Below are 22302 nucleotides of genomic sequence, written 5' to 3'. Positions count from 1 at the left end.
ATGCTGAGTTCTTTACTCCTTGTTTCTTTCATATCTTTTATATACTGCTTTCATGCCTTATATACTCGGTACTTTATTTGTACTGATGTCCCTTTTGCCTGGGGACACTACGTTTCATGCCCGCAGGTCCCGATAGACAGGTTGAGAGTCCTCATACTAGGCTATCAGCTCAGCAGAAGGTGTTGGTGCACTCCACTTGCTCCGGAGTTGCCTATTTGGTCAGTATAATTTGGACATCTATTGATTGGTATGGCGGGGCCCTGTCCCAACCTTTATAACATTTATGCACTCTTAGAGGCTTGTAGACATATGTCATGTATAGAGATGATTGTATGGCATTGTCGGCATATGTTTTGAGTGTACAAATGATCATGTCGGCCTTATAGGCTTGTATGTCACATGTATAAGTTTGTATTTCCATGTTGGGTCGTCGTATGTCGAGTATTCCCTTATGTTTTATTCTGGTTATATCATGACGACCCTTCTAGCCCATTTACCCGTGATGGTATGATAAGAAAGATATGTTACATTGGTGCTCGGTTAGGTAAGGCACCGGGTGCCCGTCACGGCCCATCGGTTTGGGTCGTGACAAAAGTGGTATCAGAGCAGTTCTGTTTTAGGGAGTCTACAAGCTGTGTCTAGTAGAGTTTTATTTATGGGTGGGTTGTGCACCACTCTTATAAGCAGAAAGCTACAGGGCATTTAGGACTGTCACTCTTTCTTCTTACTTTAGATCGTGTGGTAGATCTCAGTTGTAAGAATTCAAACTCCTAAATACTATTTTATTTGTAATACAACGATACCTACATCCAGAAAGACAGTTGATAAAAGATTGAATGTGGTTGTGGATGAGTTGAGTCAGAGGAACTCGATTTTGCATCATGCTTATGATGAGTAAATGTTAGGTCTTCAACAGATCATGTGTGTACTAAGACGTGTAAGCTTCTTGATAAAGAGTCCTAAGACATGAATATCTATCCACCCATATGGTAAAAAGCAACGAGAGAAGGTAGATACAAGTTTCAACAAGTAAAAGAAGCAAGGTGAAGAAGGATTCGAGGTACCCAGTTAGTGAAGATTATCAGTATTTACAATTCAGACAGAGAAATATAAGTATTCTAAGTTACTTTCAACAGTAACAGAGATATATACAATTGACCACACCTATCTCAATTATGCCATATGGGAGCTAACAGATATAGTTTAAGAGAAGGACGGGATATCAGGATCCAGCTGGGGTTAGAGTAACCCAAAATTGTGGATGGATTGTTATCATTTGCTCACATTTCAGAATGATATTGCAAATGTGTTAATAGTTCTCCTTGTGAGACACACAGATGGTGCACTCTAGAGTAGTACAGTCAGATATAAACACTAGAATGTTCAGAAATTTCAGAAGATGGATATTGGAATCCTAGAAGGGATAAATATTTACCTTAGTATGACTCCCGTCTCTAGAAAAAAAAAAGGAGAGAGAATGTTAGGCGTCCCGAAGAGCTAGTGAGATGAAGCAAGGGGAGCTATAAGTGAAATAATATTTTGTTGAAGTTTTTAGAATAAAGTTATAGAAAAAATTATTAGCGGGAGAATAGAAAGAGAGTAAATGAAGCATTATGAGTAAGATGTGATGAATGGATGATAACGGTAAATCAAAATATGACAAGATTACAGATTCTATAGTCAAGTGAAGGAAAAGACAAGAGGTGACAGGCCTTGAGACAATAAAAGAGTATAAACCATAAAGTCATGTCCCCATTTCGAGAAATTAGTTGGTAACTCGTACGTGATTGCCATAAGGAAAAGTTATATCCCCGGAGTAATAGAAATTAGTATGGGCTAGTGAATAAGATAAACTGAACATGAATTCGGGACCGAAGGATTTGATAATAGTCGACATTGTGAGAATTTCAGATATCGCGTTCCGGCGATAATAGAATGGACAACAGAAGAATAACCTTTAAAGGTCATTCAGGAAAACGCTTCCCTAAAGCAAGCACTGTGAGCAGAATTAAGCTTAAGGGACTAAGTGTGCCAGTTACACTAGGCGTCACCCTCGCACGTAAAAAATTCAGTTATCCTTGGTATAGAAGGGTTACCGCAAGATGAGTAAGATGTCAATGAAGATGTGAAAAGACGCCAAAGATGATGAGGCAAATGGAATGAGATTGCATTTATTCAGATCCCATAGATATGTTACGACTCCAGAACATTATGCAAGAACGACACCGGGGAGAGGAAGTAAGGTTCCCGCCCAGGATGTTATTGATAAATAAGTACGAATAAATACTTGATACATAAGGAGCCAATGCGAGAGGTAAGTTCAAACAAAGGACATATCCCAATGGAGATTACACGGAATATAGATATGAGAATAGACTAACGAGTAGTTAGTAGTTGATTCACGAAGAGTCTAGTTATGGCTAGACAAGAGAATACAGACAAATCAGCAGAATGTGCAACATAAACATAGTGAAACCCAACATAGGGAATTCAGTCTCGCAAATATGATAACATCGTAAACCTTGAGAAATATTCAGATAAGGATTGGGGCAGTTAAAGGTACCGTATAAGTGTTACAAAAATAAAATACAGTGCCACTGAGAAGACAGTAAAACATTTCAGTTCAGAAGCAACCCTACAAGCACAAGGGCACAAATGTAAGTAACTAAGGATAATTATAAGCGAGTAAGAACATCAAAAATTCTTCCAGGTATACGATGTAATAAACTCGCAGCTTTACAGGAGTCAAAGGGTCTCCCTTAAGTACTACAAAGAAAGACTAGCTAAGGAAATAAGGAAGAAGGCTTTAACTTAAGCATAATGATATAAAGAAGAAATGGTCATGTAACAACAGTCTCACTACAACATTGTATGTACTCCATAAGAAAGTGGCACCTATCGTGGCTAATGAACGGGAAGAAGAAAAAAATCAAAAGGTGATATTTGAGATCGTATGAGTTCAAAAATTCCAGTATTCATGGGCAATGAGATATGCCATGTATTTATTAAACAAGTGGCAGAATGACCAGGAAAAATGATTGCTTATGTTTAAAGGCAACTGAGAAGGCACGAAAAGAAATCTATGGTGCTAGCAACTTAAAGGAAGGTTACGAGTAGTATAAATAGATATGTGTAGGTCACAAGTTAAAGTATAGTAGAGTAACAAGGTTTTAGGTAGATGGGAGTAAGGATAAGAAAAGGTGAGTGAGAAGGTGACAAGAATAGGTAAGGCCTCGGGATTAAGCCCATCAAAACAAGAGAGCTGATGGTTTCCGTAAGTTATAGAAAGCTTAGCATAGATTGATTTAACTCAGAGGAGTCTAAGACTAGGAGCATTTAGAAGATATGGAATGCTGCCCTGGTACTAGAATAAAGGTGTAATTGCAATAGATACGAGGATAATGTTTAGGCCTTTGACTGAGTAATGATTTTGAGAAAAAAGGATTTCATGAATTGCACTGGATTAGAACCCATATGATGAATCGCGTTGGGATACTATGAAATATGGTTATTGAAGTATAGTATTGTCCCTAGGTGGATCAGGAAAATCACTTCAAATGTTCCCCGATGAGACGTGAGCCCTAGTGATAAGGTATTACGTAAGAGGTTTCAAGTTATCAGTGGTAGATTATTGATCAATATTGAGGTGAATCGACAATAGAGGGGTAGAGGTTCCAAAGTATGGTATGAGATTAGGCCGTCATTATTAAGATGAACGGTAATTAGGAAGCATTAAAGGACTTAGATTTATAAATATACGATAAGCAGCGAGAGAGTTACCTTGAGTTGGGTAGCAGACATCGGTAACAATAAATCGAAGTAAGAGTTATGGTATAGTATAGAGGAAGAAGAAGAGAAGAGTCGCATGGGCACTTACAAGGTCAGTGTCGTACATACTACATGATAGAAGGTAGCAACAGTTACGAGATTGAAAGGATTCGGACCACAAGTCATGGTGTGAAGAAGAGGCCTAAAGGGGGAATGCCCTGGCCTTTGAATTTATTCACATAATAGTTGCCTAAATGACAAGGACAGTATTAAAGTATTCAAAAAAAGCTATAGGTTATGAGACTAATAGGCATATTAATCAACATTCGAGGATGGATGTTACAAAGGGGAGAATGATGTTACACCCCATATTTCTGTACGTGAGAGTACATCACAAGTTAATTGACGCAAGCTCAGAAATGAGATCGTATTTGAAAGTACATAAATTAAGTTAATCATGTTACCTTGGAAGTTAAAAATCTTTAAGATCATGGATAACAACTACCAAGAGGGTTGAAAGGCTTAGGAGCTAAGCAAATTGAAGAAAATAAGTTTTCACGAATGTCCACAAGTTGTGAATGCTATAACGTGTACTTTTGGGCTGATACTAGGGTTTTTAACGTGATAAAGAGGTTATGTTATGAGTTATTTTAGTCGTATGATAGTCGTGTATTACATTTTGAAGTCAAGCGAGTTTTGGAATAAAAGTTGGCAAAGGTCATCACAAGTCACATTCATAATGTGCTAAATATTAGGTCAAATGTAGCAGAGATTTTCTCCTAATATACTTGGAATTACAGGATTCTCCATATATAAAATTGAAAATCTATGAGTTTAGTTTCTAATGCATTAAATCTTTCTTCGATTGGACATCGGAGTAGAGAGATATTTGCAGTTTCGCGAGACTGCGCAGACTGCATAGGTGGCAAGTAGGTGGGTCCCTAAAGGTTTTTGATCAATACCTTTCATGTGTTATATGAGGTCTTTTTAGGACATATTAAATACCAAATTTAAGGTCATAGAATGTAGTTTCCAATGCTTTTAATCGTTCATTCATACGACAACCGGATAAAAAGATATAAGCATTGGAAGAAGGGCCAATGCTAGAGTGCCATGTAGCACCTTTTTGAGTTTTCAACAAATTGGATATTTATATCCCTTATGTCATATCTTTCTTTATTTTTCCAGAAACCACGACCAAATAAGACCCATAAACTTACCCTTAAGCTCTCTACAAGGGTTTCATAGAAGATTTACATCCCGGGTATAAAAATCAAGAAGCGATAACATTAGAACGATTCTTACGACATAAGTATCACTATATCGCCTCTCTTTTTCTTTGTAATTTGAGTTTTGGAAGATATTTAATAGTTAAGAAAATGCCTAATTTATGTATTTAAGATTTTAAATATCAAATAATGTTTATAAATTCATTTCCTAATAGTTAGAACTCACGGGACGGTGATTGAAAGCCGTGAGTTCGAGTTATTCGACTTATAGTGGACTGTTTTGTGGGCTGTTTTGTGTTGTTTTTGGGCTGTCTATTTTGCTACTGTTTAATGGAGTTTTTGAGGAGAAATAGTGTGGAGAAAGTTTGCTTCGTTGTGCCCACTTTAGCTTGTAATATTTTTGGGGTGTTTGACACTACTATAGTTGTCATTTTGGGTATGAAGTGATTGTGGTGTGTTGGGCTGTTGTAAACTAAATATAACATGAATTTAGACTTAAATTCACTGTAGGAAGTAATTATATTATGTTCTTAAGGATGTCTTAATGTTGATTAAGTTAAATGGATGGGCTAGACATGAACTAGTGAATAAAGTTGCTAATTGAGAATAGTTGGAGTTATGGATTATTTTCTTTGTTATAAATATATGGTATAAGGCTGAAATCATTGATGGATGACTTCATTATTATGTTAATGATACTTTTAAATTACATTAATAAGCCTATAAGGGGTGATATGGGGTATACAGGTTTCAATCAGAGCTAGCTTGTCGCTCGTTGTGAAGTAGTTGTGACTTGTTGTTATATGGTATTTTGTTATTGATAATTATGTATTGCTGGATTGCTCTGGTCATTGTTGTTGATATATGGTATTGAAAGAGGCTCTTGTTACAGGGGAGATGCTGCCCAAATTTACATAAACGAGCTACTAGTTTAAGTTGCGGACTTAGCCTTTACTGAACACTGATTTTGAATCTCTTTATGTTATGGTAGATTGAGTTAAGTTGTTTGAAGAATTGCTTGGAAGGTATTAAGGACTCATTGGAGTTAAGGTATGTTAAGTCTATCCCTTCTTTCCTTTTGGCATGATCCATATGATGCAATGAAACGAGCAAGCACGCAACCTTTATAAATGATTCTATTCTTAGAAGTACTAGGGGTGCCTATATTCTTGATTCCCCGTGTGTCCTATTATTTTATCGCTTATTCATAGGTCTCAGAAAATACATAAGTTGAGAAAGTTTATTTCATGATATTAACCGAAGGCATATTGATCTCATGATACTCTGAGAGATCTTATTGACTTACTTCCTTATGCATTGCATTCATTTATACATGTATATTGATCCATGACTAGATGGCGTCATTTACGCGTATAGTATATGTATATGGGGTATGAAAAAATATTATGGAGTTATATACGCATCACCACCTGATCAGTTATTCTATGTTGATGATTTCGCCCACAGAGACCGAGATGATATGATAGGATGCCCTCAGAGGCTTAATGATGTTATGTACGCATTTACCTATGCATGATGTGACATTTATACGCATATGCATGACATTATAAATGTTTCATGATTCAGAGAGCTATTCACACTTACAGGTTGAGTTCTTTGCTCCTTGTTTCTTTCATGTCTTTTATATACTACTTTCATGCATTACATACTCGGTCTTTTATTTGTACTGACATCTCTTTTACCTGGGGACACTGCGTTTCATGCCCGCAGGTCCCGATAGATAGGTTGAGAGTCCTCCTACTAGGCCTTCAGCTCAGCAGAAGGTGTTGGTACACTCCACTTACTCCGGAGTTGTGTATTTGGTCAGTATGATTTGGACATGTATTGATTGGTATGACGGGGCCCTGTCCTGACCTTTATGACGTTTATGCACTCTTAGAGGCTTGTAGACATATGTCATATATATAGATGATTATATGGCCTTGTCTGCCTATGTTTTGAGTGTACAAATGATTATGTCGGCCTTATAGGCTCGTATGTCACATGTATAAGTTTGTATTCTATGTTGGGTCGTCCTATGTCGAATATCCCCTTATGTTTTATTCTGGTTATATCATGACGACCCTTCTAGCCCATTTACCCGTGATGGTATGATAAGAAAGATATGTTACATTGGTGGTCGATTAGGTAAGGCACCGGGTGCCCGTCACGGCCCATCGGTTTGGGTCGTTACAATGCAATATAATTTATATTAATTACTTAATTCTCTTGAACAAAAAGAAATTAAACAGACAACACAAACGTTTCTTTTTTGTATGAAAATATTAAAACTTGTCGGAAAAATATTATTCAAGGGGTTACCATTCTCATTCAAAAGGTGAAGGGATTATTATTTCCTCAAAGGTTAAGGGGCTTTAATAAAATTTAGTCTAAACTTTAAGATTGGATTCCACATTCCAGACTTATGTATCCCCTTGTATTTATAATATATGATGTACAGTGTAGTTACAATTTTAGAATTATACAAATTCCAGAGATAATATAATCATTGAAGATAAATAGAAAGATTAGTGCTTACCCTGACCCATAACTGTTTAAATTAAAAATCTATTGTGCCAAAAGATATAAACATATATACAACAAAATAAACAAATAGATAGGGATTGAATGGATCCACGTTTAGTAAAACATAAATGAAGTAAATGTATTTTCTTTTTTGGCAAAGTAGGGCACTTTTTTGAAAGCAAAATAGCAAAAACTAATTTGGAGAAAGGGGATATGAGACCTAAAGTTTGGCATTCCAAATTCTTGAACAATGGAGACTCAGTGTAGTTTATATATATAGGTGCTTTACAGTGTATTATTTAAGTGCTAGATCTAAATTTCAAAGCGAAAGATCGTACTACATATTTTCATTTTGAATAACGACTTAAACACAAAACAATAGAAGTTCATAATCAAACATCATCATTAATATTACTTCTGAAATTGTATAGCAAGGACCTTGGAAGCAAATTAATCATGTTAACCAGATTATTCTTAAGAAATCTGACCTCCATGTGGTGCTCCACTTCTAAGCTAGAGTTATTGTTTATCAGCGTTTCTTTTGTATATTGACGATATCTTCCAATGGCCTTCTGCATGCTGAATTATTCCAAGAAGTTGAAGTAATCATTAATTAAGACTTTATAGAGGTAAATCACATTCGATCCAAACAATATTGAAAGATATATTGAACTAGGTACCACGTTTAATTGCATCAGAAGATGAAAAAACAAGGTAATCCTCAATTTAGGATTGTCACAAACAACATAATTTGCAGATGGTAAAAGAAAATATTGTTTCCTAGAAAGATTATAAACTAAAACCTTCTCATTTCAACCAAAAAAGATCTTGTCAGTCTAGTCTATAAGAGTGAAACATCCTTCACAAAATGCATGTATATTCATACATACTGGAGATGTCAATCCGAAAAGAGAAAACTCTTTTTCTCCTATACCAGGTTATAAACCACATCGATTTCGCATACATATTTTGAAATCAATAGTAATTGCTATAGTTAAAACACTATCAATGGATTATGTGCAGCTATTCAATCATGAATTCATGCCATAATCTTGCTAGAGTTACAGTGGAATTATCAAGCGGGATAAGATAACTTGAAATATATATCTGAAGTAGACAATCTATTTGATAGAATATAAGGGTTCACCAAATTCTATAGAGAATCAGATTCTCTATCAGTTCCACTAGAACACACGCACACTGCAGTAAGTAGATGACAAGAGGATTTTTACGTGAAAAACTCCCAGCTCAACGGGATTAAAAATCACGACCTACCCTTATAGGATTTCAACTTCACCACTGAGCAACTTTTAGATTACAACCTCTGCAACCTAGAAATTAATCTCTTAATCCCTCACTAACTTGTAATACTCTATTACAAGCCACTTTGTAATAACTCTATTACAAAGACTTTACAACTCGACTAACTCTAGCCAAGACTCAAACACAAATATTTAAGGTTTACAAAGGGTTTCCTACAGAATACTTCTAAACAAGCTAAATAGGAATTACAATTGAAGAATTATTACAAAGTTACAACTCAAATAAGGACATACAATGACTTGCTGTGGGGAACTGGTCCGTAGTAGTGCTATTCTTTGTTCTTGATGCACTTGAGAATTGATTGCTTGATGATCAATGACCGTGTGAGAGCTTCAATGATTTCTCTAAGTGAACTACTCATTTGTTTTACTTTCCTTAATGTTAATAATGCATTTGTGACATCACTAGGATGATGTAAGCAAGGTAGGTAAAAGACACTCCCCATAAAGTTGACTGCTGCACTGTATCTGCACTGTAGCGTGTGCAAGCAGCAACTTTATAGCTGGGGCAGTTGACTTGTACTGTTTCCTAGGGAATTGATAGTTATCTGTTCCCTCTGTTGTTCCTCTAACTCTAAAGAGTCGAAGCATATTCCAAACTGGAACCTTTCGATCTTAAGGTCTTGAGAATATGTAACTGGTTCTTTATCTGGTTCTTGACCGTTAGTTTGTTAGATCATCAGAACATAAAGCAAGGTACTTGTAACCTATCAATTTTCCCCTTTTTGATAATGACAAACTTATAATTGAACATCCCAGAAAAAAACCGCACCGAACTAGACAGTGAACCAGAAAAGCCTTAAGTTTCCCCCTAAGTCTGTACTCCCCCTTAATCAGTGATCATTAATCAATTATGCATATTAATCTTCCCCGTTTTGGCATCATAAAAAGAAGAGCAACAAGTATATAGCAAAAAGAAGTCTAGCTTGAGTTAACTCATGCCACTTGTGTGCATCCAACATGACTAAAAACAAAGCATAAAGACAATGCATTGTTAGCAAAAAGGGAAAAGCTGGTATTAACATTAATTTGGATTTTTCAACAGGAGCAGAGTCAATGTTACTACCACCATCCATAGTTTTGAACAAACAAAAAACAAAAAAAGCACCACAAACATCATCATTAAAACTGACACTGAGGGAATAGACTGATCACTAAAGACTGAACACTGAAGGGACACTGTTTAGGGAGCACTGGAAGGAGATGGCTTAGAAAGGGCTTGGAGGACTAAATTCATTCGAGCATTTGCTGACATTTGCTCGTTGAGCAGTCTCCCTTTCAAGTCCTCCATTTATTTCCTGAGCTCAGCATTCTCTTTTGTTAGAAGAGCAACCTCTTCTCCTTGAGAACAACTGGAACAAGGTGCCTCCTGCTGCTGACTTAACTGAGTCTCAAGGATAGCATTCCTTTCTTTCAATTTCCTTATCTCCGAGGTAACACTGTTCTGAGCATTGATCGGCTGAGATATGGTAGAAGTGTTTCCAACCCCTCCAATTTTTTCGATGCACTCACATTCTTCAAGAGTAGTTTTGGAGAAAGTTTGCTTCGTTGTGCCCACTTTAGCTTGTCCTAGAGGAACCTTGAAGTGCTTAAAGACCTTGGTGAGAAGGAACACATACGGCATCCCATGATTACCATATTTAAAGTTTGCCACTTTGTTCATGTGCTCTATCATAATCCCAGGCAGATTGATGGTAGTGAAGTTATCCAGTGCTTACATGAGGAACAGGTTTGCACGAGAGGTGATAGATCTTCTCTCAGCTCGAGGCAGCAGTACCTTATTCACCATCTCAAATAGCAGTTGGTATACAGGAAGGAGGGCCTTCTTCTGAACCCGATCCACCTGCTGAATTGCTCTGTCCTTTAATATGGCATTTCTGAAATTTTGAGAATAGGATCAATGAACACTAGATAGCCCTTCAGCAGGCATACCAAGAATGGACCCCAACAGGGCAGAGTCCATCACCATATCAACTTCATTCACCAATACACAGATGTGATCATCTTCAACTTTAAAAAGGTCAGCATAGAAACTTTGAACTTCCTCTTCATACACCATTGGAGCATCATTTGTGAACAAATGTGTCCACTGTTAGAACTCACAGATCTCAACCAGCTGTCTCATACCAGCCTTCTCTAAGATATCAGCGCCAAATGTGCGGCCCCACAACACCTTTTGACTTCTTAACCTCTCTTTCCCAGCACTCCTTAGATCACCCACTCTGGACTTCTTTGAGGAACCAGGTTCCTCATCCGTATCAGCTTTTCTCTTAGCAGACTTGCAAACATTCTTTCCTTTTTCATCAGACTTCACAGACTTTTCACCCAATTCTTCCATCACCCTGGCAACAGACTCTTCTACCAACTTATCACCAGATTCTTTCACCATATTTTCACTAGCAACAACATCATCAGATTTGTTCAGACTTTCAGCAGACACAGAAGATCCCCTTTTAGGCTTTGGGAAACCATGCTTCTGTGAGTGATTTCTAGTCAAGGAACCAGGTTCCTCTTTTACTTCATCATCCACATTCACAACTAACACTATCATCTCGCTCACAACTTTTCCATCTTTCACTAATTTTCTTCTCTTTGACTTAGCTTGGCTGTTCTTAAGCGCAGACTCAAAAGCCTCCTTCCTTTGCAACCTTATAGTAGGTCGCTTGGGAGTAGACTCTTGAGTAACCATTGGTTTACGCCTAGTCAAGTAAGTAATTGGCATATTATCCCGTGCCGATTGTTCAACAGGCACAAGCTCTCTACCCTCTTTAACAGTCTTAGACTATTCCTCCTGAGTCCCAAAACCATCATCACCTCCTTCTATAACAACCCCTTCATGAGCTATGGACAGCATATTCTCTATTACCTCTTTCTCTTGTACATCCATGGAGAACTCAGTAGAGGAAGGAGTGTTACCTGTGGACGTAAGATCAGGAGCAGTCTTTGTTGAGTCAAACTTCTCAGAAGTATCAGTTTGATCTACCTTTGACCCTTTTTTCATAGGCGAACATGAAATTTCCTAATCTTCTTCTTTGTCAGCAATACTCTGTTCATCCTTTTTTTTCCGGTAAAGTAGGAGAAGGGCTCTGGGCTACAAATCTTTTGGGAGACGAGATTTTGCGACTCATATGAGAACTAGAACTCGAGTGGGTAGGAGAGGATACGGAATGTGGGGGTGACTCTATCCTAGGGTTTTGGTTAGCAGTGGTGTGGGGTGAGGAGTCTAATATCAGTGTTTCAACAGGTGAGGACTCAATGGGGATGTCACTTGGAACACTCGAGGTTGTTTGATTTTCGGCCATCTTGAGAAGAAGAGCAGGGATTTGGCAGTTTGAAGAGAGGCAGAAGAATGGGGTTTTGAAATTTGATGGGAGGAGTTGTGACAGTGATAGATGTATTTATGATGGATGAGGGACTGGTTAAGAAAGAGCGGTAGTTTTCGGAGTCGGGTCGATTATTAATGGGTGAGACGTTTGGGTTCACAAGACGCAAGGAAAAGAAAATGACGCACTGATGACGTGGCACTTGTTTTAACCGTTCAAAATTGTGCATGAGAGAACAGAGAAACTACTAACATGTGTCAGGAGAACCAGGTTCCTTGACTAATCTTGCATCTGTGCTTTGCCCTTTTTACAGCACGTACTATATCAACTGCCTATTTTCTCTGTAATCATCATGTGTGTCTACCTGTAACGGTATAGAGATGAGTTAGACTTTGCCAGAAAATACTTTTTAGCTAATTTTACCTGAACATGTCTTTCATAGCCAATCATCGAGGGACCAGGTTCTTAGTTGGGCTTTATCAATCCCAGTGCCAGACCATTTCTTTTAAAATGTTCTCTACTCAAGGTCTTGGTAAATATGTCTGCAATCTGTTCTTCTGTGCTGCAGAATTTCATGCAAATGAGCCCATTTTCCACATTGTCTCCGAGGAAGTGGTGACGCACACCAATGTGCTTGGTTCTCTTATGTTGGACTGGATTTTTGGCCATATTGAGTGCACTTGTATTGTCGCATAGGAGAGGCACACAATCTGAGAACACTCCAAAGTCTTCCAATTGCTGCTTGATGCTGCTTGATCCATAGCAATTGAGCACAGCAAGAAGCAGCTGCTACCTATTCCGCTTCTGCAATTGAGAGTTTCACTGCATTTTGCTTCCTTGTACCCCACGAGATTAGGCAAGAACCCAAGAATAGTTCCATTCCAGACGTGCTTTTCCTGTCCAGCAGATATCCTCCATAATCAGTGTCAGCATACCCAATAAGATCAAAGTTGTCACCTGAGGGATGGTAGAGAATCAGGTCCTGCGTTCCTTTGAGATATCCTAATATTCTCTTGGCAGAATTCAGATGAGATTCCTTTGGATTGGATTGAAACCTTGCACAAAGGCCTATGCTAAACACAATGTCTGGTCTGCTTGCAGTGAGATACAAGAGTGACCCTAGGATCCCTCTATACATGGTTATATTTACAGGGGAACCAGGTTCATCCATGTCTAGACGGGTAGTTGTGGCAATACTGGTGTCGATGACTTTTGATGATTCCATGTCAAACCTTTTCAGCAATTTCTTGATGTACTTCTGCTGACTTATCAATGTTCCCTTCTGAGATTGCATCACTTGAAGTCCTAGAAAGAAATTTAATTCTCCCATCATACTCATCTCGAACTCACTCCCCATGAGTTTTGCAAATTATTCACAAAGAGAGTCAGCTGTGGCTCCAAAGATGATATCATCAACATATACCTGAACAATGAGCAGGTTCCTCCCTCGTTTCTTCATAAAAAGAGTGTTGTCAATTTTTCATCTTGTAAATCCATTTTCTAGAAGGAATTTTGACAACCTTTCATACCAAGCCCGAGGATCCAGCTTTAGCCCGTACAATGCTTTGTCTAGTTTAAACATATGCTCAGGATGCTCGTGACTCCCAAAACCAGGAGGTTGCTTGACATAGACTTCTTCCTTCAGATAGCCATTTAAAATGCACTTTTGACATCTATTTGGAACAGTGTGAACTCCATATGAGATGCAAAGGCAATAAGAATTCTAATGGCTTCCATTCGAGCAACTGGAGTAAATATTTCATCATAATCGATCCCTTCTTCCTGATTGTAGCCTTGAACTACAAGCCTTGCCTTATTTCTTTTTGTATTTCTAAAATCATCAAGTTTGCTCTTAAATACCCACCTGGTTCCTATGACAGTTCGATCTGTAGGTCGAGGGACCAGGTCCCATACCTTGTTTCTTTCAAATTGATGTAGCTCCTCTTGCATGGCTGTGATCCAGCTTGCATCTTTCAACGCTTCTTTGATATTTTTGGGCTCTATTTGAGAAAGGAAGACTGAAAAGGCAAGTGAATTTCTGGCTTTTGATCTGGTTTGAACACCTGAGTCAAGAGGGGTGATTATGTTATCAAGGGGATGTGAGCTTTTGTGCTTCTAGTTTGGTACCTGAATCTCATTTGTAGAGGACCCAGGTATATCTGACTGAGGTTCTTGGCCGCTTCTTACTTCAGCAAGTGGAGTACCTTGGACTGCATCAGCAACTCTATTTTCAGCTTCAGTTGTTGTGATCGTGGAACCAGATTCCTCTCCAATGGATGGAGATGTATTTGCATCTTCACTGAATTCCTTGACATGACTCATCATGTCTGCCTTTCCATTTGCCATGTCAATAACTTCACCTGGAACAGATAAAGGTTCTCCGTTTTGGTCAACACGTCTGTCCTTCTGACATGAGAAGTGAGATTCATCAAAGATTGCATGTATACTCTATTCAACACATTGAGTCCTTTTGTTGTATACTTTGTAAGCTTTGCTTTGGGATGAGTATCCTAGAAAGATTCCTTCATCACTTTTGGCATCAAATTTTCCAAGAGCTTCCTTTCCGTTATTGAGGACAAAACATTTACACCCAAAAAGTCCTTATATGTGTCAGCTTGGGCTTCCTTCCATTCAGCAATTCATATGGAGTTTTGTTCATAAGGGACCTAATCACGCACCTGTTCACCAAGTAGCAAGCAGTATTGACAGCTTCTGCCCAGAAATTCTTTGCGATCCCACTGTCAATCAACATTGTCCTTGCCATGTCTTCAAGAGTTCTATTTTCCCTCTCCACAATACCTTTTTGTTGAGGTGTTCTTGGATCCGAAAAATTATGAATGGTACTCATCAAATTTGGCATTGTCCAACTCCGTCCCATGATAAGACCTGTTGCAAGCTACATTATTACCCATATTCACTTGAATCCTTTTGACGAAGGCAACAAACACTTCAAAGGTTTCATCCTTGGTTCTAAGAAATAAAGTCTAGGTGAATCTGGACTAATCGTCAACTATAACGAAGATATATTTCTTTCCACCCCTATTTGCCACCCTCATGGGTCCACATAGATCCATGTGAAGAAGATCAAGTGACCTTGAGGTACTGACTTCCTTTTTGGGCTTGAATGAGGATTTGACTTGCTTGCCTTTTACACATGCATCACACACTTTGTGATCCTTGAAACTTGACTTGGGCAGACCACGAACCAGGTCCTTCCTGACCAATTTGTTCAGCAACATGAAGCTTGCATGACCTAGCCTCCTATGCCATAATTCAACATCATTATCAATAGCACTTAGAAAGTTGAGATCACCATTCTGTAGAGACTCAAAATCAGCAACATAGATATTTTTTTATATTTTTGCTACTAGCACCACCTCACCAGCCACTAGGTTTGTGACTGTACATATTATTGACACAAATTCCACCTTGTTTCCCTTGTCATAGATCAGGGAGACACTTAGCAAGCTGCACTTCGACCCGTTCACGTAGTACATATTTTCGATTGAGTGTGAGAGAGACTTTCCAATCCTTCCAACTCCTAGAATGTATCCTTTCTTGCCATTTTTAAAGGATACACTCCCTCCTTTCAGGGCTTTAAGTGAAAGGAGATCATTTGTACTTTCAGTCATGTGCTTTGAGCAGCCGCTATCCATGTACTATTGTAGGCTGCTCCCTTTCATTATTCCATGCACAAAAAAATCAGGAGTTAGACTTAGGAACCCAAACGAATTTGGGTCCCTTGTAATGAGGAAAAGGGTGAATGAGGGATCTTCTGGTCCAAGCAGGCATCATGCATTTTTTATATGAGGGACCAGGTTCTCTATCAGTAGTTACTTTTTTAGCAAAAACTTTATTTTTCTGCTGTGACTGAAATCTGGCCTTATAGTTTTCTTTAAAGTGCCCAGTGTTGCCACAGTGAGTACAAAGCCAATTATCAGGTATAGTAACATACTTGCTGTGAGGGTTGTAGGGAATCTTTTCCCTTTGGAACCCAATCCCCTGCCTGTTTCCCCCATTGTTGGTGTACATGGCAGTGATAGCATCAGAGGACTAGGTCCACTTGAGTGATTTTTCAAGATTACTCTTCACTCTTCCTAGTTCTTCATGAAGTTGTTTGTTTTTCTCAAGCTCAGCACACATACTAGATTTCACTGAATTTAACTCACTTTCAATCTTAATGTGCGCCTCGCTTGCAACTTCCTTTACCTTTTGAGAATTTTCAAGCCTACTCTCTATTTTAGGTTCCCCAATTGTTTCCTTCAAGTCCACTACCACCACTAATAGGTCATCTCTCTCATGCTCAATGTTAGCAACTCTCTCAGCTAAGACTTCTTTTTCCTTTCTTACACACTCAAAGGTCTCTTAAAGGTTGACCACAACTACCATTAGATCATCTCTTTCATGTACTATATGTGCAATTGTTTCATCTAAGGCATCTTTCTCTTTCTTCAGGTTCTCAATTGTTTCCTTTAAATCAACAACAACGATTACTAAGCCATCTCTGGTTTGTTCTGCTTCTCCTAACTCCACAGTTGAAGCATATTTATCATTTATAAGACTGTGATAAGCATCAATTAACACATTTGCCGAACATGAGTTTTTTAGGAGAATAAGAATTCAGATTTCTCTGAACATCCAGAAAATTTACCTCATCATCTTTGTCATCTTCATCATCATCAGACTGAGCCAGCAAGGCAAAGATTGAATCATACTCAGTTGCTTCACTATCACCATGATCATTTTCTTCTTCAGATTCGCTGGAGGAGTCTCCCCATACAGCAAGAGCTTGCTTTACAACATTGTCAATGACATTCTTTCTCTTGAAGCATTTATCAGGAACCAGGTTCCTCTTGGCTGCTTTGTCAAAGTTGTTTTTATACTGATCTTGTTTTAAGAGAGGGCACTCCTTGATGAACTGTCCTGGCTTGCCACATTTATGACATAGGTCATAATTTTTTGGCTTGCTAGAACTTCCCCTTTTTTGAATGTCTCCATTCCTGCGAACCATCTTCTAGAATCTTCTTGTCAAGTAAGCCATATCACCATCCTCACTACTTGAATCATTGTTGTCTGTCTTCAGGACCAGGTTCTTCTCTCTTTTGGGTTCTCTTCTTTCATTGTCCTTCTTCTTCATTTCATATATTTTCAGATTGCCAACAAGTTCATCTATGGTCAGTGTCTGCAAGTCCATCGCCTTTGTAATGACGTTCACTTTGCTTTCCTAAGTACCGGGAAGAACATTAAGGATTTTCCTGACAAACTTGTTTCTTGGAATAGTTTCACCAAGAGAGTGAAGCTCATTAATGATGGAGGTAAAGCGAGTGTGCATATCTTGGATGGATTCATCATTTTTCATCCTGAAGAGCTCGTATTCAGTTGTGAGTATGTCGATCTTGGATTGCTTAACTAGTGTTGTTCCTTTGTGAGCTGTCTGAAGAGCCTCCTAGATTTCTTTTGTTAATTGGCATGCCGATATCCTGTTATATTCATCAGGACCTATGCCACCAACAAGAATTTTCTTTGCACGAAGTTCTTTTTTGTGGCCTTTCGATCAGCGTCATTGAATTCCTTCCTCGTCTTGGGAATGGCTATAGCTGGGTCGCCAAGATTCTTGGTGGGAACAAAGGGTCTGTCACATATAACATTCCATAGCTCAGAATCTTCATCCATGATGAAGTCGTGCATCCTAGTTTTCCACCATCCGTAATACTGTCCATTGAACCTAGGTGGTCTGTAAGTAAACTGGCCTTCTTCGAAGTTTGGAGGAGCAGCCATGAGGATCCTTTCTAGGTGTTAACCTGATAGAAAGATCCCGCTCTGATACCAATTGATAGAATATAAGAGTCCACCAAACTCTATAGAGAATCAGTTCCACTAGAACACACGCACACTGCAATAAGTAGATGATAAGAGGATTTTTACGTGGAAAATTTCCCGCTCAATGGGATTAAAACTATGACCTACCCTTGTAGGATTTCAACTTTACTACTGAGCAACTTTTATATTACAACCTCTGCAACCTAGGAATTAATCTCTTAATCCCTCGCTAACTTGTAATACTCTATTACAAGCCACTTTGTAATAACTCTATTACAAAGATTTTACAACTCGACTAACTCTAGCCAAGAATTAAACACAAAGATTTAAGGTTTACAAAGGGTTTCCTATAGAATACTTCTAAACAAGCTAAGTAGGGATTATAATTGAAGAACTATTACAATGTTACAACTCAACTATGGATATACAATGACTTGCTTTAGGGAACGGGTCCGTAGTAGTGTTGTTCTTTGTTCTTGATGCACTTGAAACTTGATTGCTTGATGATCAATGACCGTGTGAGAGCTTCAATGATTTCTCTAAGTGAACCACTCATTTGCTTTACCTTCCTTGATGTTAATAATGCATTTGTGACATCACTAGGATGATATAAGCGAGGTAGGTAAAAGACGCTCCCCATAAAGTTGACTGATGCACTGTTTCACAATCGATACCCAGTAAGTACCAAGCCTAACCTCGGTAGATAAGTGACGAGGTCAGGTACGGGCTCTACTAGAATATGATAATAAAGCAAGGCAAGAATGAAATATCACAGTAAAATAAAGACTAAAATTTAATAAGAAAGAATTCATAGAAGGTAACAACTCAATACATAGAAATATAACAGGGGATCTCCCGAGAGACCGTCTCGTAGTCCCAAACGTAAATGTGCAGGGGGATCTCCCAAAATACCGTTCCGTAGTCCCAAAGTAAATATGCAAGACAGGCAGGATCTCCCAGAATACTGTTCCTCATTTCAGCATAGCATTGTTTACGGAGGAGTATTTGTGCCTTGGATGTTACTTCTGTTGTCAGCTATTTCGTATAATCTGTATTGTGCCATGTGCATTGTGAGGTAGTTTGATTATTCGCGCTCGTATTGAGATCGCGTGTAGTTTGTGGTGTTGTGAGAGCAGGATGGATCTCATGATGCAGGTCATTTATTTCAGCTTAGTTGTGCTTGAGTTTCATAGCGTATGGCGCTAACCGTCTCCCCAAGATTTGTATTATGCACTTCGCATGTTTGTGGTTGACATTCAGGTATTTCGTAGGTATAAGCATTTTGGCTTGATGAGTACTTCCCTATTTATTGTCATATGTGGATCGAGTGGCATGCCTCCATGGGTATATCGTTGGATCGGGTGGCACGCCACCATGGTTATGTTATTTAGATCGGGATGCATGCCGCAACGGTATTGTGTATGGATCGAGTTGCACGTCACAACAATAAAATGTTGAGCACGGTTTCTTATATTTATTTTGCGTGTCCTATTTCTTGCCTCTGAGAAGGCTCATAATATTTGATGGCCGGTTTTAGTAGTTACGCGGGCTGGATAGTTCTTTTCTAGAGCTTGTTCTTCCTTATGTATCATATTCAAGCTACGGCTTGTTGGCCCATTGGTGGCGTTATATGAGATCTTTGATAGTACTTGTGGTGGCTTATTGTCGGAACAACCTTTACTGGGTGAGACGAGATTATTGGACCTGGGATCTGTGCGATCGGATTTATATGAAGCATATTAAATAACAAATATCGTTATTTGGTTCATAATGAAGTAACGGTTCTTGTCCGGAGGAGAGACTCAATGATTTGTTGACTCGGCAGTTGGTTATGAATTCCTACACATCTCCTTCATCATGGCAGTATTGCAAGAGTTGGAACAGGACTTATATGAGTCATGAGGTGTGTTGTGAGCATCAGATTCGTGGTATTTCGGCAGTTGTTATCAGAGAATGTTATTATGGTCATGTGAATTATGCGGTACATGGTTTGGATTCTGCAAAGTTATGCAAACATGTATTGGTGCATCGTATAGTGATTAATACGACGTTTGTATGTTGGAAACATTAGAATTTGGCTCGAAGGCTAATTTGACTAAATAATAGGGAGAATCTTCTAACTGAATTGTGGTAGAACAGGTAGGTGCACGAGGTATTAAACAATGATTTCAGACAACTCCAGAGCAGTTCTTAGCACGTTCGCGGATGAACGTATGTTTAAGTGGTAAAGAATGTAACAACTCGACCGGTCATTTTGAGTTATAGCGCATCGTTCGGTGGTTTGAGACTATGAGTAGCTTCAGTTCGGGTATTATGACTTGTACGTGTGGTCAAAATTGGATTTTGGGAAATTCGGAGTTGATTTGGAAAGAAAATTCTAATTTCGGAAGCCTTAAGTCGGAGGATTTGACTTTGGATAAAATGACCTCAGAATCGGGATTTGACAGTTCCAACAGGTTCGTATGATGATTTTGGACTTGGGCGTATGTCCGGATCGGGTTTCGGATGACCCGAGGGCGTTTCAGCGCCTATTGTGGAAGTTGGCATTTTGGAAGAAATTCATAAATTTGCGTTGAAGTGCATTTCAATGTTATCGATATCCGTTTGGGATTCCGAGTCTGAGAATAGCTCCGTATGGTGATCCTGGTATTGGGAGCGCGTCCGGATGTGGATTTGGAGGTCCGTAGGTCATTTTGGAGTCGTTTGGCGAAAGTTAGAAATTTGAAGGTTTTTGGGAAGTTTGACCGGAAGTGGACCTTTTGATATCGGGGTCGGATTCCGATTCTGAAAGTTGGAGTAGGTTCGTACTGTCGAATGTGACTTGTGTTCAAAATTTGAGGTCTATTTGAAGGTTCATTAAGCTTGAATTGGGGTACGATTCATGAATTCGACGTCGTTTGATGTGATTTAAGGCCTCGAGCAAGTTCGTGTTATGTTTTTAGACTTGTGTGGGTGTTTGGTTTGGAGCCCCGGGGGCTCGCGTGAGTTTTGGAGTAGCTTCGGAGTGTTTTGTGAAGAAGTTGGATTGCTGGTTCTAGTGTGATCGCATTTGCGATGTAATGGTCGCAAATGCAAACATCGCATTTGCGAGGAGGGGTTCGCATTTGCGAACAATATGTCGCTTTTGCGGATCTGTACCCTTCGCATTTGCGAAGATCTTGGTCGCAAATATCATCTTGGCAGGGGCAGCTTGGCTTCGCATTTGCGAGCCAGATGTCGCAAATGCGAGTGGAGCCAAGGGCTTTTTATTCTAAGACTTAGCCCATTTCCCTCATTTCCCACTTGGACTTAGGGGATTTTTAGAGCATTTTGAGAGGGGGTTCCATCATCATCAAGAGATAAGTGATTTTTTCTAGTTGTGAGTTAAATACAAGGTTTATATATGGATTTAGACATGAAAATTGGTAGAAATTTGGGATTTGGAACAAAAACCTAGAAATTTGTATTTTTGAATTTTGACCACGAATTTGGGCATGGAGTTGGAAATTGTTGTAAATAGGATTATAATGAGTATTAGAGTATATATTTATGGAATTGCTCAATTATTAACTATGTTTTGGAGTGTTGGGCATCGATTTGAGTTGTTTGAAAAGCTTGGGAGCCAGCTATGGAACTTCGGAGCGAGGTAATTTTCTTTTCTAACCTTGTAAGAGGGAATTAACCCCATAGGTGAAATTATTCAATATGTGCTTCTATTTGTGGGGGCTACGTACGCACGAGGTTATGAGAGTCCGTGCGTAGCTACTAATATGCTTATATTCGGATAGTCTAGGACCCAAATCATGTTATAATTGTAATGCTTGCATCCTACTTGTTAATTAATTGCTTAAATCATATCGAACCTTGGTAAAGGAACTTTAAAAGGTTAAACTTCATTCTTCTTGACTGTAAACGAGAATTTATATTTTTCTTGAATAGTTGCCTTAATAAATCTTGAATTTGGTTGTTTTAAATTGTATTTTCTCTTTTGTGGAGCGAGTCGAACGCCTCGGCAGGTTAAATAAATGCATCTATGGTTCGTGTCATTCGACCCTCGGCAGTGCACAGTTTAAATATTTATGTTGGATCGGGTTGTATGACCTCAGAATGATTGCGCATGATTTAATTGGTTGCTCTGAAATCTATAATAATTGATTTTTCTTCATTGGCCTGAAATACAAATGATAAATGATGGAAAATAAACCTGGAAGTCTCCTATTAGCAAAAGAATTGTTCACTTACTTCATGTTATTGAGTTTACAGTCGTTTTATAAAATCCACGATTAATTATATCATTGGTATATTATTGTGGGCCCATAGTAAGTGACGGAGTCG

The 22302-nt window shown here is 38.7% G+C and overlaps 1 protein-coding gene across 3 annotated transcripts in view; it reads right to left on the bottom strand.

The window, feature by feature from the left end:
• LOC107772910 (MADS-box protein AGL42-like) overlaps nt 1-22302 on the bottom strand; it is a 42609-nt gene that overhangs the window by 9464 nt on the left and 10843 nt on the right. For all 3 annotated transcript variants that reach the window (XM_075228094.1, XM_075228093.1, XM_016592369.2), the window contains one exon: nt 8012-8102. In XM_075228094.1, the coding sequence (XP_075084195.1) occupies nt 8012-8102 (91 nt within the window). The remainder of the gene's footprint in view (nt 1-8011; nt 8103-22302) is intronic.

This window comes from Nicotiana tabacum, chromosome 13 (genome assembly GCF_000715075.1).
Source record: "Nicotiana tabacum cultivar K326 chromosome 13, ASM71507v2, whole genome shotgun sequence".
Classification (NCBI taxonomy): domain Eukaryota; kingdom Viridiplantae; phylum Streptophyta; class Magnoliopsida; order Solanales; family Solanaceae; genus Nicotiana; species Nicotiana tabacum.
Note: the sequence above shows the minus strand (reverse complement) of the source record. Positions and strands in the feature narration are given on the sequence as shown.